Here is a 17,491-nt window from a genome sequence, read left to right on the forward strand (position 1 = left end):
ACCCCTTATTCCATCTCCCAGTTTTCTTTTCTGACTGAACATCATATTTGTCAAATCAGTAACTCCAGAAGGATAGAGCATGGTGTCAAATGATGGCTTTGCTTGTTCATTTGTTTTTGCACCTGAGGAAAATGTGTAAAGTGTAGCAACAATATGATATCAGCAGTCTAGTTCACCTGATTGTATGTATCAACCTAGATGGTTGAGCATGTAGCTCAAAAGCAGATAGAGGAGATCAGTGCTTTGTTCTGTTTCATACGGCATCAATATTTCCAAGAAACAGCACCTCCTATAATAGGGAACAGTCAACTTTTGGAAAATAATTTGAAGTCTATTGATATTGAGTCTATTTGGAGATGGCTATAGGAAAAACGTCTGCTTTGGTTTGATGGGTTATGGCTACAGAAAGAAGGTCACTCCATCTTTACTTCACTCTTTCTTTGTGAAATAGCCATTCATGGTACAGCTGTTGGGTACAGAAGTTAAGCAACTTTGGAAGCCTTCATCCCATTATTAGAGTGCCTGGATTCAAGTTCCAGCTCCACTTCTGATTCCAGCTTCCTGCTAATGCACACCCATCGATGCAGTAGGAGATGTACCAAGTAGTTGGGTGCCTACTAACCATGTGGGAGATCCAAATGGAGTTCCTGTGTCCTGGCTTTGGCCTGGCCCAGCCCTAGTTGTTGTGGGCATTTGGGGAGTGAACCACCAAATGGAAGATTATCTGACTGTGTGTCTTTCTCTATGAAATAAAAATAAATTAATTGATTTTTAAAAAGAAATAGTTATATATAAAGTTAGGCCGCTTGGAGAAACACAGCAGTCACATGGATGGTCATGATTACAATATGACAAAGGGAATATGAATCATGAAAATAATGCCCAGTTGTGGAAAGACGAAGTTGTAAATTCAATTGTCTTTTCTTACTGGAGGTCATTGCTGTTGAATATAGCTCATCATTATCAGTCTCCTAAATGATTTTGCATGGCAGAGAGGCCTCTTCACTGCTATAAAAAAGAAAGGAGTAAGGAAAAGGGAGAAAGGCAGGGGAAAGAAAGAGAAGTGAGGAAAAAAGGAAGGAAGGAAGGCAGGAAGGAAGGAAGGAAGGGGCGCAATATAAGACAGGCATGGACAAAGTGCTTTATGTGTATTATTTATTGAGTCCTTACAGCAACTTTATGAGGTAGAGTCTCATATATATTTTTACAGAAGAGAAAGCTAGACCAAGGAGGAGGTGTAATCACCTAAAGGTGCTCAGGATAATCTCAACCCTTGGCTCTCTCCCTGGCACTGGCCTTTCTTCTCTGAAAAATTATAATTGTCTATATTCAGAGGAAAATCTAAGAACTGCCTAGAAATGTGAGGATGTAGAACAGTAAACCCAAATTATGCAATCCAAAATTTTGAAGGCTATTGGGTAAAAACAACTAAAATACTTTAAATGGAAGATACACTTCAATCTTTAGTTCAGGGAAGCATTGTATATATTCAGTCCCAAATGGCTGTTAACCACCAGCAGTTTCCATTGGGTTTGTCCTTTGGATATTTCAGAACAGTTGTCATAGAAGTTCCTTCTAGATTAGAATCTACCTTCAAAGAGAAGAGGCCACACAGTGGAGCCTGATGGTCTGTTTGTCCAGGCAGAATTCATTATCTACTCCATACAAAACCATAAGAAAAAAAAGCATTTTACATTCCAATGATATGCCCAGATGACTTGTTTATTTTTTCTCTTTTGGTAATTACTGATAATAAAGTGACTATGGTGATGAAGGGAAGAGTTTGCCATGTATAGGCAAGTGCAGGATTCTGGCAGGGTGCTGTTTATTCCACTTCAGTTTTGAGGACATTCAAATACCTAACCTATTCCAACAGAATCTAGCAGCATTTTTTGTAACACAAACAAAAAATCCCACTCAGTTTTACTTTATACGTCAGCTGTTCCTTCATAGAAAACTAGGCACTTAGTTTCATTCCACTGCAGTTAATATGATTTTTCTGACTTTCTTTAACTTTCTATCAAGAAGCAACACACATATAGACCTGCAGCAACTGTGTGGGGTTTTGATTACTGTTGTGTTGAATCTATAAGTCAATTGAGGGAGATTTGACGTTGTATTTATACTCATGATTCTGATCCTTTAAATTGGGAAGTGTGCTGTTATTTAGCTCTTTAATTTCTCTTAATAGGATTTGATAGTTCCAGTGTACAGATCTTGTGAATTCATAAAGACTTGGGATCATTTTGTTGACTCTGAAACATTATCCTAAAACATAGTTAGGATAGAATCTGATAAGGTGAAGGCCAAGGACTCCTTTTTCTCCCAAAAAACTTTGAGTGACAATGAAACAGTGTAGTTACCAACGTTCTCCTTTGCCTGTGCAGGTGGTTTTCCATTCATTTAGCAGCTTTGTGCATTTACCCAGGGCTTTTTAGCTGAATGCATGTGACTCTTTCATTGCTTTGGAATGAAATTCTAATCTGGTGGTGGTAATTTTACCAATAAAGTCATCAGAATATGTTTGCCTATTTCCCATAGTTCTCCTAGGAAAACTGTGGTTGTTGTGGTATTTTTAAACGGAGAGTTAGAATTAACAAAATCAAGTTGCATTTCAGCAAGACATCTTCATGATTGTCCCTCATCCCATTAAGTCATTATTTTAAAAATTCACAACAACGTAAAGTTGACTAATGAGATTAGGTTCACCAGTTTATTCAAAATAATAACCTGTATCTGTCAAGCATTTATAAAAGATGATTATCTCTTTATAAACTTTGATATTAGATTTGCTTTGATATAAATATTGTTATTAAGTTTCGTTGCCTAGAGAATAAAATCTCTTCATGATTTGTTCAAATCTCAGCCTGCAGTTTTGCAAAAATTACTGTAAGGATAATATATATATTTACATATAAATATGATGAACTTAGAACCTTCTTGCTTTAACAGTGGGGAAATTATATTTATATATCCTGCAACATCATGCAATGTAGTGATGCCCTTTAAATTAAAATTTCTCTTCTTGTATTCGGCAGGCTTTTCTAAACCAAAATTTCTATTAATTTCAAATGACTTTTATCTCAGTAGCTGATGTACAAGTGGACTGAAAAAGCAAACAGTAGAAAAGCCTCAACTCTTTTTCTCAAGAACTTCCTTCCACTGCATGCATTACTCTTGTCCAGTTTTGGATCGTGAGTGTGAACTGCTTTCATGGTTCTTGGTCAGAGCCATGATAACCTGAGCTTGCTTTCCATCCCTAATAATAATTATGTCCCATATTTTATTATATGGCATTATTATTATTATTATTATCCTCTGTTTTCGGAAGGAAAGTACCTGGGCCAACCCCCAAAGGATTAGTTTTTCTTTCTCTGATTCACGTTTTCTCCCGTTGCAGATTGGATTTGAGGCCCCTCCCCTCCAGAGCCAGGCTGCAGCTCCAGGGAGCACGAGTGGAGCTGCTTCAGAGCCAGCTCGCCACGTCTTCTCCTTTTCGTGGCTGAACTCCCTGAATGAATGATGTTCATTCCAACTGCTGCCGCTCCGTCTGCCTGGCTGAGATACACATAGGCAGCAGGTGACTTAGATGAAATTAACATGATGCAGACGATGAATGGGACCTGTAAATGGGATTTCTGCAAAGAAAACAAGCAAAAACTGTTATCCCAGATGACTTACCTAACACATTGAGGGAAAAGAACACTCTGAGAAAATAGCTGCAGTAAACACTGGAGAAAAGAAACTTGATCTTCTGCAAATCTTTTACTGTGTGGGAAACATTATGAAGGGTGTGTAGGTGTGGTACCTGTGTTTGTGTCAGTAACAAGTGGCAAATGTTGAAAAAAGTAGGCACTACACTCTCATCTCTATTAGGCACTAGCTGTTTGGTATTCTATCATAGTAGTTCTTATTTCTTCTTTTCCTCAACAATACAGTGAAATTCAATGCCAATTCAGTAGTGACTGATTTATCAATATATGGGTAAAAGGTAAATCATTGACCAAAGCTATGAAATATTTCGCAAAGTTGTCTTCATTTCCATAGTAGACATCACTGATCATATATCCAGAAATGTCCTTTAAATCTGGGGGTGCTTCAGAAGGCTGAAGCCTTGTGACATTTTTCTAATCTTATTTGTAGATCGCCATTTATCTCTATTCACATATCATGCAGATTCATGAAAAGAACTTCTAGCGGGAGCTCTCTACTTTCTCATATATCCACTGTGACACCAATCTGGTAAACTATAGAACAACTGCATGTATTTAAACATATAGGCACATGAAACACAATTAAATATATATGTAATTTATATTTAAATCATGCTTTATTTGTTGCACCGTAATGCCTCCTTCAGTATACAAATGTGATGACTCTGTACGAACTCTTAAATAAATGCTGTTCTTAAAAATTTAGTCATACTGATTCACGCAGTGTTGCCTATTGTCATATTAGTCTATTTGTCAAGTGTACTTCAAAGGCCTCAGGGAAAGAAGTGTATTCATACTACAAGTTAATTTTGAAGTATTAGACATTCTGTTGCATTTTTTAAGTTAAAACTAAACTACCAAGGCCAAATGCAAAATTAGGTGTGCTGTTTAGAAGTCAGTAAAGACAAGCCATATTCCTAAGAATCAAAGCAATTAGGGTTGGCATAGATATAAACGTGCAAATTAATTCCTGCAGTTGTTAAAATCACAAAATTGTTAATAATAAAATTTTTCCTGAGTGTCATTTTATAGCCACTAAATTTAGTTGTTTTAATGGAGATGCTAACAAGTTTCTCTTATTAAAAGCAGTCACTGGAAAACATCTTTGGTTTTATGGTACCAAAGTCCTAGCATGATAAAGTGATCCATCTCATAGTAAAATAAATAAATAAACAAATGTTATTGTTAACAAAGATTTATTTTATTTATTTAAAAATAATTTTTTAAAAAAGCAGTATTTTGCCTGTCAAGTTTGGAGGAATGCCTGCCTCAACCAGCCTTTCTCTTTTTCTCTCATCTGTCCCCACTCTCCACAGCTATTTCACATCTTATAATTAATCAGAGTTAACTATTATTTCCATCACGATTGATCTTCCATTTATGGAATTACCAAGTTTCAGAGCTAAAGCAACTTTTCCAGTTGTTGACGTCAACTTCAGAGGAGTCATCTCAGGAGTAGAGATGAGCCCAAGCAATTGCAGGTCTGTGTGAGCTTCTGACATAAATTTGTTTATGTTTTTAGAGGGAAATAAAATGCAGGAAGTTTGGACTTTTTTTTTTGTTGTGCTGAAGAAAAACTGGAGGAAACTAGGAGCTGAGGGCATTTCCGTGTGTGAGCATTGAAGAGGAAAAATAAAGTCACAGCAACCTTTGCAGCTTTTATTAAAAATATAAATATTCCACATTCTCTTACACAACCAAGTGACCAAGGATTGGAAAGACGTTTTATTACTGAAACGTTTACAAGAGAAAGTCGACTCAAAGAGCTTACAGGCTTCGTCTTACCCACCCACTCAGGAGCTGCCTTTCTGCTTGGCTCCAACCACAAAAAGAACAATTGGGTGATTTCTATCTATCTGCTGCTTGGAAACCTTTCTTCCCTCTCGGGTCTGCATTCTCTTTAAAACACCACTACAAAGACAGCTGGAAATGGAAACCAGAAGGAATCAGTACAAATAAACATTGTGTTTGTAACTGCACGTGAATACATTTTGTGCATGCTAATTAAGGGGTATAGACTCTCTCCCTGTACATCTTCTATGTTTCAAGCTATATAAAAATAAACAAATGATATCAGAGCAGCGCTATGGTACAGAATACTTTTTTAAATTATTTTGTGTGCTAAATGCAGAGACTCTTTTTGGCCAAACGCGCCGTTTCATTTCCCAATAATCTCCATCAGTTTCCTGTTGCTGTGGGCTTGCTGCGCTAACTGCTCGGCCCTGGCCATTTCCAGGACTTCCCGCAGAAGGTGGAAGGTGAGATCCAGGGAGATGGGGGGCTCCTCGGACCGCCTCTCCCTCTCCGGTGCCTCCTGGTGGCCGCCGAGGGCGCTCTCGGCGCCGCGCTCCGAGGGGCCAGCGCGGCTGTCGAGCGAGCGCCCGGACAGCGGCAGCTGCTGCAGCAACACGCGGAAAAAGTTGGCGGCTGCCTGGTCTGGCAAGGGGCGGCCGCCGCTGCCCGCGCCGGCGAGGGGCGAGGAAGCGGGCGAGAGCGCGGCCACCGGGCTCCTGCCGAGGTTCCCCAGGCGGAGGAAGTATTCCTCTCCCATGCGGAGCAGGATGGGCCGAGGCTGCGGCTGCTGGGGCTGCGAGGGCGGCGGCTGCGGCTGGAAGAAATCCAAGGGCTGGGGGGCCTGCGGGACGCCAGGAACCGGCCCCCGGCGGAGGAGGGCCCTGCAGGGCGGGCAGGGCAGGAGGGCCACCAGCAGGACGCCCGCCGATACGAGCAGCGGCAGCCGCATGTTAGGAGCGCTCGCTGCAGCAGAGGCGGGCGGAGGGCGCAGAAGAGCAGGGAAGAGGAAAAGAAAGAGTTGGTCAGAGTTTAGCTCTGCTGGGAGATGCCCTCGCCTGTCTTCCCGCGGGACACCCCCGCACGTGCCAGGCCCCGGCCTCAGGGAGTGGGCGGGCGCTGTCCACGGTGCTGAAGCTGCCCTTCGAGGACCTCCGGGGTTGGAGTAATGGAAAGGGGGACTCCCCCGGGGGCTCGCCCCAGAGCCCATCCCTGGCCAGGCAGCGAGCCTTAACATTTGAGATTCCAAAGAGACGGTGGTGCCTGAGTTCTCTTCCCAACGACCCCCGTGGCCCCCGCCCCAGCCTAGAACAGGGCAGCACATTGAAGACCTCACCCGCTCTGACCCCCCCTCCCCCACTTCCAAGGTATTTCATCATTTTCCTCCGAATTTCCTCCCCTCCTCCTCCTCTTTCTGCTCTACCTCCTCCTTCTCCTCCTCTTCCTCTTCCTCTTCCTCCCCTCTCCATCCCAGTCCTTGGTTCCTTCTCTCGGGGGTCGGGATTGATGGCAGGGACGGGGGCAGGGGGAGCTCTTTTTTACAGCAAGGGAAGAGTAACTGGCAATTCTGGTAACGGTGAGCAGCCGTCTAAGTTTGCTTTGCCACTTCTCAGCCGCTATGGGAATCTGAAGGTGCAGTCAGCGCACACAAGCACACCTACTCGCACAGCACACGCGCGCACACACACAGGCGCCAGCCCGCCAGCCCGCCCGCCGATACAGGGCAGCCAGCCCCGAGGCTTGCACCGCGGCGGCTCCGGCAGCGCAAAGTTGGCGGCGCGCTCCGTCCAGGCGCTCCCTACCTTCCCCGGCGCTGCGCAGGTGAGAGGGACGCTGCCGCCTCTCTGCAGAGGGACGTCGCTGGGGTTGGTTCTGGAGGTTTTCTTCCCTTCTCTTTTCTGTCGCCTCTCTGTTTTTCTTTCCTCCTCTTTCTCTTCCGTCTCTCAATGGACTTGGGTTCTGGGTTTCTCCACAGCAGAGGCTGGAGTGGGGTTTTATAGCATCGACCCTCTTCAGAAAGCACGCAGCATTTGCCTAATAAGCTGACGCTCTCTTGACAGCTCGATTGCGTGCTGCCTCTGCTCCTGCATAAATCATAGGGCCCTGCCAAGGAGCGAGGGACAGAGTTTTTGCTATTTCAACACTGAATCTCACATCCAATTATATCAACAGATATTTATCGCCTCCTTGGTGACGTCAACGAGCCCTAAAATGGAAGGGTTTCTTGTGACTTGTCCATTGATAAAAATTCTTGAATGAAATTTCCCAAGTGTGAAAACGTACTGACCTCTTACTATGGAAGGCCAAACTGAGGGGTCAGGAAATAGACAGCAAACGGGAAGGGAGACTGGAAGGGAAAGAGGGAAGGAAGGGAGGTCTACCGAGGTGGTTTTGCCTGGAAAGCAACACCCAGCTAGAGAGAGTGGGTGTGGATCCCCTGGCCCTCTCCCTTCTAACCCTGACTAGTTGTCCCAGACAACACCTCAGTATCTGAAAATACCTCTTCACTGGGGGCAGAGCCCCACCATCTTTCTGCCTGGAGGAGAATGAGGAACCAGGAAATATGGGGGACATCCAGTTTCTAAGCTTCTATCTGCTTTCTTCTCCTAAGAGCAGACAATAGAATTAAAAATCCACAGAGGCAAGACCCATCAGGCTATTGAGAGGCAGCTCAGGGTTTCAAAAATGATGACAAGAGCTAATCTCATGATAAAAGGACACATACCTGCATTAGTTAGAGGTGCAGTAACACATTTGCATTCTCACATTGTCACTGATCCCCTTTGTTTTTCCTCTCGGAAACTAAAATTAATTGTGAGAGATGCCTGGGTTAAACAATTTTTATTTGCCTTTCTCAATGCAAACTCAATGAGAGAAGCACCCATTTTACCATCCTATTCTGTTGGAAAAGACTTAAACTGCATGATAGCAAGCCTGCATTCATCAGTTTTGCTTTTCCATTAATGAATATTGAGTCTGTGAGAAGATAATTTCATTTATGTTACTTCCAACTACCATCAGCATCCTTGATAGATTTCCCATCAGGAGCATCCATGTTGCTATTTTTTTGTCCTTGATTTTTCCAAATTCAAATGTGGCTTCACATAAGCCTGATAACTTAATGCTCTTTGGCACCACTACAGAATGGAATGCTAGGCCTATAAAAACCATGCCCAAAAATACTATCATATAGGTGGGAGGCAGGTACCTCTAATTCTGTATTTCAAAGCATAATTCCAAACCCTGATGTCTGTGATTCAATTCAGCTTCCACATAACCACCAGAGCTGTTTACTGGAAATGTCCTGTTTCTCATTTCTGTTACCTCTCCTGCTTCCTTTGTAGTGAATGTGACACAGAGGCAATGAGTATTTCAACTCCTACTTTGGACAACAGCTCTTAGAAACAAAAAGAATGTAGGGAGAAAAATGCTGTTTCCAGAGAAGTCAGTCCATAGGTGGATCACTGCACAATGGAATGTACTGTTGACATAGAACAGAGAAGGAAATGTGTCAAAAGTTGTGAGTTGTTGCTAAAAGGGCATGATTATGGAGAATGAGCCTCCGGAGGAAAGCTTTGTTTTGTACTGGTAAGGAGGTGCACAAGACCTTGCTGTCTGTTACTGAGGACTTCTCTTTAATGAATATCAACATTTTTCCTGGCTTTCCTTTATGGCCCCTTCTCTGTCTTCATTGGTAGATTTCAGTTTGGATGTCAATCTGGGGGTGGAAATTTGGCTTGGAAAGGGAAGTTGCAGGCAAATGGACTCAGAAGAGGAACTAGGAAAGGAATGGACTGTGAGTTTTGCTGGTGAGGCCTGGGAGTTGTCTGCAGAGAATCACAACAAGTTTTAGGCTCTGACCATTCCAATGTTCCTTCAGCCGTCTCTCCCACTGGGCCATCTGGGGAGTGTTGTTTTAGTCTCGCTCCCTCATCACCACTGAGTCCTTTTTGCGAAGTTTTCCTGGAGAATAAATAGTACAGCACTATAATTTACCCCAAGTTAGATTTTATTAAATCATCAAGCATTCACGTTACTAACATCTTAAAGAGACCACTTGGTTTAACTAAGAACTGGAAAGGTTTAGTGACTTATCTAAAAATCACTCAGTTAGTGATAAAATCAGAATTAGAATTCAGTTCATATTATTTATATAATAAATATATATAATTCATTTTCCAGCAGAAGGACATGAACAATTTGAAGTGAGAAGGTGAATTTAGATAAAGCAATGTATTCATATCTCCTTGTTTCGGTAAAACTCCCAAGGCATGGTAACAGAGATTCTCTCTGCATGCTGACACTCCTGGATTCTGATATTAAATCTCTGTGTGCATGTACTGTAATTTACCTTTCAGCCAAATCGGGTAATTATGACATGATGTTTTTCACATGCATTGCCAATTTAAAATGCATTCATTTGATTTCCCTCCTTATGTGACCAGTGGAATAAAGTGATCTTTGATAAAGTATAGAAGGTGAGAGTTCTCAATCATGACACAGGTGTGTGACTAGTGAAATGACATAATGAAGAAAACATATATGTACAGTAAATTAAACATCTGAGTCCATAAAAATCACCATGAACACATCTAATATTTTTTTAATTTTTATTTATTTACTTGAAAGGCAGATTTAGAGAGGAAGAGGCAGAGAGAGAGAGAGGAGAGAGAGAGAGAGGTCTTCTGTCTGCTGGTTCACTTCTCAAATGGTCACAATGACCAGAGCTGGGCTGATCTGAAGCCAGAAGCCTGGAGCTTCTTTCGGGTCTCCCACATGGGAACAGGGGCCCAAGCACTTGGGTCATCTTCTACTGCTTTCCCAGACCCTAGCAGGGGGCTGGATCAGAAGTGGAACAGCCAGGACTTGAACTGGTGCCCATATGGGATGCCAGCACAACAGGTGGTGGCTTTACCCACCACGCCACAACACCGGCCCCAATACATCTGATCTTATATGAAGGAATAAATTCTTGAAAGGAGTTGCTGAAAACCAATTTAGGGATCAGTTTTGTGGCATGGTGGGTTAAGCTGTTGTCTGCAATGCCAGCACTCCATATGGGCACTGCTTTGAGTCCTGGTTTCTCCATTTCTGATCCAGCTCCTTGTTAATGTGCCCGAGAAAGTAGCAGAAGATGGTCCGAGTACTTGGGCCTTTGTACACACATAGGAGACCTGGAAGAAGTTCCAGACTTCAGCCTGGCTCAGCCTTGGCTATTGTGGCCATTTGGGGAGTGAGTTTGTGGATGGAAGATATCTCTCTGTCTCTACTCCTCTCTGTCTTTGTAACTCTGCCTTCAAAATAAATAAAATCCTTTCTTTTTAATTTTTTAAAAAATCTTTAAAAAGATTTTAAAAAATATTTTGTTTATTTATTTGAGAGACAGAAAGATCTTCTCTCTGCTGGTTCACTCCCCAAATGGCTACAATGGCCAGAGCTGAGCCGATCCTAAGCCAGGAGCCTGTAGCTTCTTCCAAATCTCCATGGGGATTCAGGGGCCCAAGTACTTGGGCCATCTTCCACTGCTTTCCCAGGCCATAAGCAGAAAGCTGGATCAGAATAGGCTCAACTGGGACATGAGCAAGTGCCCATATAGGATGCTGGTACCATAGGTGGAGGCTTAGCCTATTATACCACAGTGCTGGCCCCAATAAATAAAATCTTTTAAAAAAATTAATTTAAATGCTTTAGAATCTAGAACACGATCAAAATACAAAGACACAAAAACCAGGAATTACTTCATGCTTTAAATCATACTTTCCAGTAGCACAAAATAAGGCAAAAAAAAAAAAATAATAAGGTTGGGGCTGGCGCTGTGGCATAGTGGGTAAAACCCCCGCCTGCTGGGTTGGCATCCCATATGGGTGCCAGTTTGAGTCCTGGCTGTTCCTTTTCCAATCCTGCTCTCTGCTATGGCCTGGGAAAACAGTAGAAGATGGCCCCAAGTCCTTGGGCCGCTACGTCCACGTGGGAGACCCGGAAGATGCTCCTGGCTCCTGGCTTCAGATTGGCTCAGCTCCAGCCATTGCGGCCAATTAGACAGTGAACCAGCAGATGGAAGACCTCTCTCTCTGCCTCTCCTTCTCTCTGTGTGTAACTCTAACTTTCAAATAAATAAATAAATCTTTTTTAAAAAAATAAGGTATAGCTAAGTTAGAATAGACATGACACAACAGTCTAACTTACAAAGAAATATCAGAAACAATAGGAAGTGCTTGCTACATTTCTGTTACTTGAATCTTTTTGTGCAGGTGAAATGCTTCTATTTAGCAAAGCTCATAGCAAACAAGTGCTCCAATTTTATTAACTGAAAAAATTGTTGAAATGAATCTACCGTCTCCAATAGCAGCCTTCGAAACTGCCCAGATGGACAAGTGCATTGGTAGTTGCTGGTGACTGTGCTGTATACACATGAGTTAGTAACTACCTCTGCTTTCAGAGAAGGGCTGGGGAAAGGCTCTCAAGCCACACATTCGTCTAACTGCTTCCCCAGGAACAATAGCTTTCATTAGTCTCCTCTGAATATCAAAACTCTACTCCCCCCACCAATAGAAAACTTGGAAAAACCAAACAAGTATAAGGAAGAATATATAATTCCTCAGAATATGAAAATCTAGAGACAATCACATTGTATGCTTTGTTGTTCCTCTTAATTTTCCTGAGCTCATCTATTTTTACATAACTGAGTTAACACTGTGCTCTTAATTGTGAAATTCTGTCTTTAAAAAAAGTCCTCTTATTTTAAAACTTAAAAACAATTGACCTCTCCTAGGTCCTGTAGGTATGCCCCTTCCTCACTGCCTGCATCTTCCGTCATCAGCCTTTTCATCCCTCCCTGGCAGCTTACTGTTCTCCCTCCTCCTGCCCTCCTCCTGCTGCCTGCCTCGCTATGGACCATTTCCTGCTGCTTCCACATCTTGCATCCTCAGACACCATTTCATTTTGTCTGCTCTCCTTGTTTCAGAAGTTTGTTCAACTCTCTCACCTACTCGTGCTCCTTATCCTGTTCTTGTCATCATTTGGGATTTATACGTGGGAATTTCAAACAATTCATGGGGAAACTTGAAATCCTCGAGGTGGGGATTTGGTGCAACAGTTAAGATCCATATTCCATATCCATATTCCATGTCGGAGTGCCTAGGTTCAAGTCCAAGCTCCTCCCTCAATTACAGCTTTCTACTAATGTTTTCCTGGAAAGAAGCAGATAATGGCTCAAGTTCTTGGATCCTTGCCACCCATATGGGAGACCCAGACTGAATTCCAGGATACTAGCTTAAACTTGACCCATTCCCAGCTGATGGGCATTTAGGAAGTGAGCCATCCAAGTGAATAACTTTGTCTCTCTCTCTCTCTCTCTCTCTCTCTCTGCCTTTCAAATAAAATGAAAATAAACAAACTTTTTTTAAAAAAAGCTTGAAACTAACACGTAGTTATTTTACAATGTTTTTCATGAACTTTTTGAAGACCCCTCAAATGTATTTTGGGAAAGATTCCTCTAAACTCAGTGTGGACAGCAGATAGGAGGAGCAAGGAGGTGGAAAAATGAGTTAAGGTCTTTGGGCTATTAGTGCTGGCCCCTGGTAGAGTGAGCGTCATATGCCCATGAATGACAGGAATGATGGAAGGTAATGACAGCGTCTAAGCACTCACAGTTCTACCTGGGGGCAGCCACACCACTGTCCAGGTTTGGGTGGGGAGAGGGCATCTGTTCAGCCCCCACCAGGCAGCAATCCCCACCGGAAGTTGTCACTCGGTGCTATCGCCTTTCTTCAGAAAATGGTAAGAACTTGGTTCCCTGCCCCTCTATTTTTTGCAGAAGTTAAGAAGTAACCAAGCCTGGGGAAATGACTCAGAGCATGGGGAGAAGGACAATGTTTCTGTTTCTCTAACAAGCCTTGGTCTTGACAGACATGACTGACCTTTCTATTTACATCACAATACATCGAATTTTCTGTTTTAGGCTCCAGATAATGGATGGAGAGCAGTGAGAGGATCTCTGTGAACTTTCTGTCATGAAGCGCAATTTGCAGGAACTAATGATCGTACAATGGTTGGTCTGAAGAAAGAAATCCATCAACCAAGCATCCCGAGTACGTATTTATATTCATGACCGTCGCTCAGCTCTGGAGAAGAGCTCTCCAAGAAGGCTGCTAGGCATGCGGCTGGCGTTACAAAGAGGGAAAAGAGGAGAGGGCAAGAAGAGTTAAACACGGATTTTAACTACAGAAGTGTTTTAAATTTTTTATTCTGTAGTGTAGATCCCCAAGGCTTCAGCATTTCTCAGATTTCTTTGACCACAGAACAAATCCAGGGACTAGTTGGGATATATAATCAGTCCGGAGGCATCTCCTGAGGAGTCCAGCAAGACTTTCTCTGCAATCCAGTATTTAAGTCCATGACTGCAGATGCTTGCAATTTTCTACCACTCCTAGGAGAAATTTTAAAATAACACTTTTGGCCGGCGCCACGGCTCACTAGGCTAATCCTCCACCTTGCGGCACCAGCACACCGGGTTCTAGTCCCAGTCGGGGCGCCGGATTCTGTCCCAGTTGCCCCTCTTCCAGGCCAGCTCTCTGCTGTGGCCAGGGAGTGCAGTGGAAGATGGCCCAAGTCCTTGGGCCCTGCACCCCATGGGAGACCAGGAGAAGTACCTGGCTCCTGCCATCAGATCAGCGCGGTGCGCTGGCCATGGCGGCCATTGGAGGGTGAACCAATGGAAAAGGAAGACCTTTCTGTCTCTCTCTCACTGTCCACTCTGCCTGTCAAAAAAAAATAATAATAATAACACTTTCTTTTTTTGTCTTTAAAGAGAGGGTCTCCAGATACGGAGATCTATCTATTTTAAGCCCTTGGAGGATTACCTGCCCTAGATAGTGTCACTTTACAGCAAGCAGCTGCTGAGCCCTGGATCATCACCCATAGCATGATCAAGTTTGTTTGCACACTTCTAAGTCTGGGCAAGGAGTTGGTCTCCATAGTCTTTTACAGCAGTGGAACTATTTGGGCCTACTTAGCAGAGAAGGACCCTCTTCAAGTACGAAAGTCAGAAGCATCCTAGACAAGAGATTTGCAATGGCCAAATTTGAGCTTTTCATAGAGGAAATGTGATTATTCAAGAGGCAGTCAGCATAGAGGGCTGCAGGGCAGACAGAGGCTATGGAAGATAATTTTCGGGAGCTGTAGGGTTCCTGGTTATGTATTCAGACCTTTTGTGCAGCCTAGAGCAAGATCTTTTCATCTCTGAGGCTTCTGTCATTCACCTGTGGGAAATGCGATGTTGGCTTCCATCACACGAGCTGCTGTTACATCTCCCCCCGCCATGTGTTTGCCTGTCACCCAGCTTGATTGTGAGCTTACCTCCTGGTTCCTTGTGGTCTGTGACTCCTAATAAATAGATCACACATGATAAGCATAGGTTGTTGGAGAATACCTAAGTGTGATGTGTCCCACTTGGGAAATAGGCTACTTGATTTTGAGGTGGTCTCATAACTGTGAAAGCCAATGACTCCTTGAAGGGTGGCATTGGAAAACTTACATCTGGGAAAGAAAGGATCTATCTGATTTGGAAAATTGACTCTTCTTTTTGCATAAATTTTAGGAGTGATCTGAGCAACAATGTTCCCAGGATAATAGAAGACTTAATGGCCTCAAGTAGCAGTTAAGTTTAATGTTTCTATTCATAAAGTTAAATATAGATATATATTTTTGAACTTCATTTCATTTTCCAACCTGTTTTCTTTGTGCTTTAATTCTTAGTAGCTGTAAAAATTCTGTCATGTGCTAATGTATTTCTATCTTACCAGAATCAACAACAGTTGCAACAATGGGATTTTAGTTGAATGGGTAATTACAATTATATAACCTGAGAAATTTCTTCTATAAAAAGTGTTTTTTAACTTTTTTGAATAGAGCAGTGCTATGGACTGAACGTTGCATCCCCCTAAAATTCCTATGTTGAAGCTGAATTCTCAAAGTGATAAGATTTGGAGGTGGGGGGCCTTTGGAAGGTAATTAGATCATTGGAGTGGTGATTAAATGAATGGAATTGGTGCCCTTTCTGTATGAGACAAGAGAGGAGCTTAATCGCTCTTTCACCCCTCTTCCCTCCCACTCCTTGCCATGCGAGGATGCAGTGTGAAGACATCCGTCTTCAAACCAGAAAGAGAATCCTCAGCAGACACTGGATCCACTGGTGCTTTGCTCTTGGAGCTCCAGTCTACAGAACTGTGAGCAATAAATGTTTGTTGTTTAAGACATCCAGTCTGTGATGTTATAGCTGCCCAAACTGACTAAGATAAACGGCATTTCTGATTTTTCTTGGTTATTGTGACTTGTTCTAATACCTTTACTTGAGGATTTCACTAAGAACAAAACTTCAGAGCAGTTGTGCACACTTTTGGAGGGCACACACTAGACTTCTAAGTATGGCTGTTATTAGACTACTGCAACAGATTTCTGATTCTATGACTTCCTAGCTGGGTGACTTTGGACTAGTTAAATTTTCTACACTTATTTAGTTATTTGTCAAACCAACATAAAATGTTTATATTCCTTTTGGGATTATGAGATTAAATGACATAGGGCATTCAGTGCTTAGGATACAATAAGCCTTCAATAAGCATTATTCATTGTTGTTGGGGTAATGATACAGTTGCTTCTAATTGTTCACCATAGCAGTTCTCTCTAATCCCAGGTACTCAAAGGCTGGCAGCCTACGCATGGTAGTTACTTGCCTTAATAAATGTTTATTAGTAAAATAGAAGAATAAAATAAAAGCGATTGATAAGTTTTTTCTCCTAATTCCCAGTCTTTGCAGTCACCCAGTTGATTTTATAAAAAATGTTTTTGAGTGAACAGACTCTACTTGCCAAGAGTAGTTGTAGGGCTGGTGCTGTGGCGTAGCAGGTAAAGCCACTGCAAGCCACCACCTGCAGTGCTGGCTTCCCGTATGGGTGCCAGTTGAGTTCTAGCTGCTCCACTTCTGATCCATTCTCTGCTATGGCCTGGGAAAGCAGTAGAAGATGGCCCAAATACTTGGGCCCCTGCACCTGTGTGTGAAACCCAGAAGAAGCTCCTGGCTCCTGGCTCCTGGCTTCGGATCAGCTCAGTTCTGACCATTGCAGCCATCTGGGGAGTGAACCAGTGGACCTTTCTCTCTCTCTCTCTGGATCTACATCTCTCTGTGACTGTCTTTCAAATAAATAAAATAATTCTTTAAAAAAAAGAGTAGTTGTAGGTTAGAGAGATTGAGCAGGAGGCGCAGAGCTCCCACACCATCTTTTTTTGTCCACTCCACCACCTTGCTCCCCTGAGTTTTCCCCTATGCTTAACATCTCACATTGATGTGATACATGTGTCATAATTGGTGAACCAATATTGATGTATTATTATTAATTACAATCCATAGTTTATATTAGAGTTCACTCATGGTGTTGTGTATTCTGAGTTTTGACACAAACACAATGAAATATATCCATCATTACACTGTCATATAGAATAGTTTTACTGCCCTAAAAATTCCCTGTACTCCACCTATCTAACCTTCCCCCAATCCCCAGCAACCACTAAACCTTTCACCATCTCTATAGTTTCACCTTTTCCCAGGATGACACATAGTCGGAATCATAGAGTGTGTAGCCTTTTCTCTTTGGCTTCTCTCACTTGCACAATATCCATTTCAGGTTCCTTCATGTCCATTCAAACAAAAATTCAGTTTTACTGAGGAATACCTGATATTTTGTCTTGGGAATCGTTCATTTGGCTATGGTATCTCTGCTTGGTAAATATCTGCTCACTTAAGAATTATTTTTTTTCATGTTGAAACTTCCATCCTTAGGCTAGTTGTTTAATTGTTTAACTGAAAGGAGGTACTTTCAAAGGAGAATTTTCCATTGTAAGGAGGAGTTAAAAACAATACTGAAAAATGCTTGGTAGGAGCAGGCAGGTTGCTTAGTGGATAAGATATCTACTCGTTCCACATTGGAGTG

General features: G+C 42.5%; 2 protein-coding genes across 10 annotated transcripts in view; one reads left to right on the forward strand and one right to left on the reverse strand.

Annotated features, from left to right (window-relative positions):
- Positions 1–5,794, forward strand: part of TRIM55 (tripartite motif containing 55) — a 51,328-nt gene extending 45,534 nt beyond the window's left edge. For all 8 annotated transcript variants that reach the window (XR_016236490.1, XR_016236491.1, XM_002710445.5 and 5 more), the window contains one exon: positions 3,401–5,794. Coding sequence is in view for 4 of the 8 variants with exons in the window: in XM_002710445.5 (XP_002710491.1) it covers positions 3,401–3,523 (123 nt within the window). In the remaining 4 variants the exon portion in view is untranslated. The remainder of the gene's footprint in view (positions 1–3,400) is intronic.
- CRH (corticotropin releasing hormone) lies at positions 5,729–7,441 on the reverse strand. Of its 2 annotated transcripts, XM_008255502.5 has the most exons (2): positions 7,307–7,441; positions 5,729–6,470 (listed from the first exon to the last, which is right to left on the reverse strand). In XM_008255502.5, exon 2 carries the CDS (start codon positions 6,454–6,456, stop codon positions 5,872–5,874), a length of 585 nt encoding a protein of 194 aa, XP_008253724.1. In that variant the 5' UTR covers positions 6,457–6,470; positions 7,307–7,441; the 3' UTR covers positions 5,729–5,871. The 2 variants fall into 2 exon arrangements, with proteins under 2 accessions (XP_008253724.1, NP_001185936.1); NM_001199007.2 differs by lacking the exon at positions 7,307–7,441 and having other exon boundaries at positions 5,872–6,456.
- Positions 7,442–17,491: the final 10,050 nt, after the last annotated feature.

This window comes from Oryctolagus cuniculus, chromosome 6, assembly GCF_051225735.1.
Source record: "Oryctolagus cuniculus isolate XC-2025 breed Fujian yellow rabbit chromosome 6, ASM5122573v1, whole genome shotgun sequence".
NCBI lineage: Eukaryota > Metazoa > Chordata > Mammalia > Lagomorpha > Leporidae > Oryctolagus > Oryctolagus cuniculus.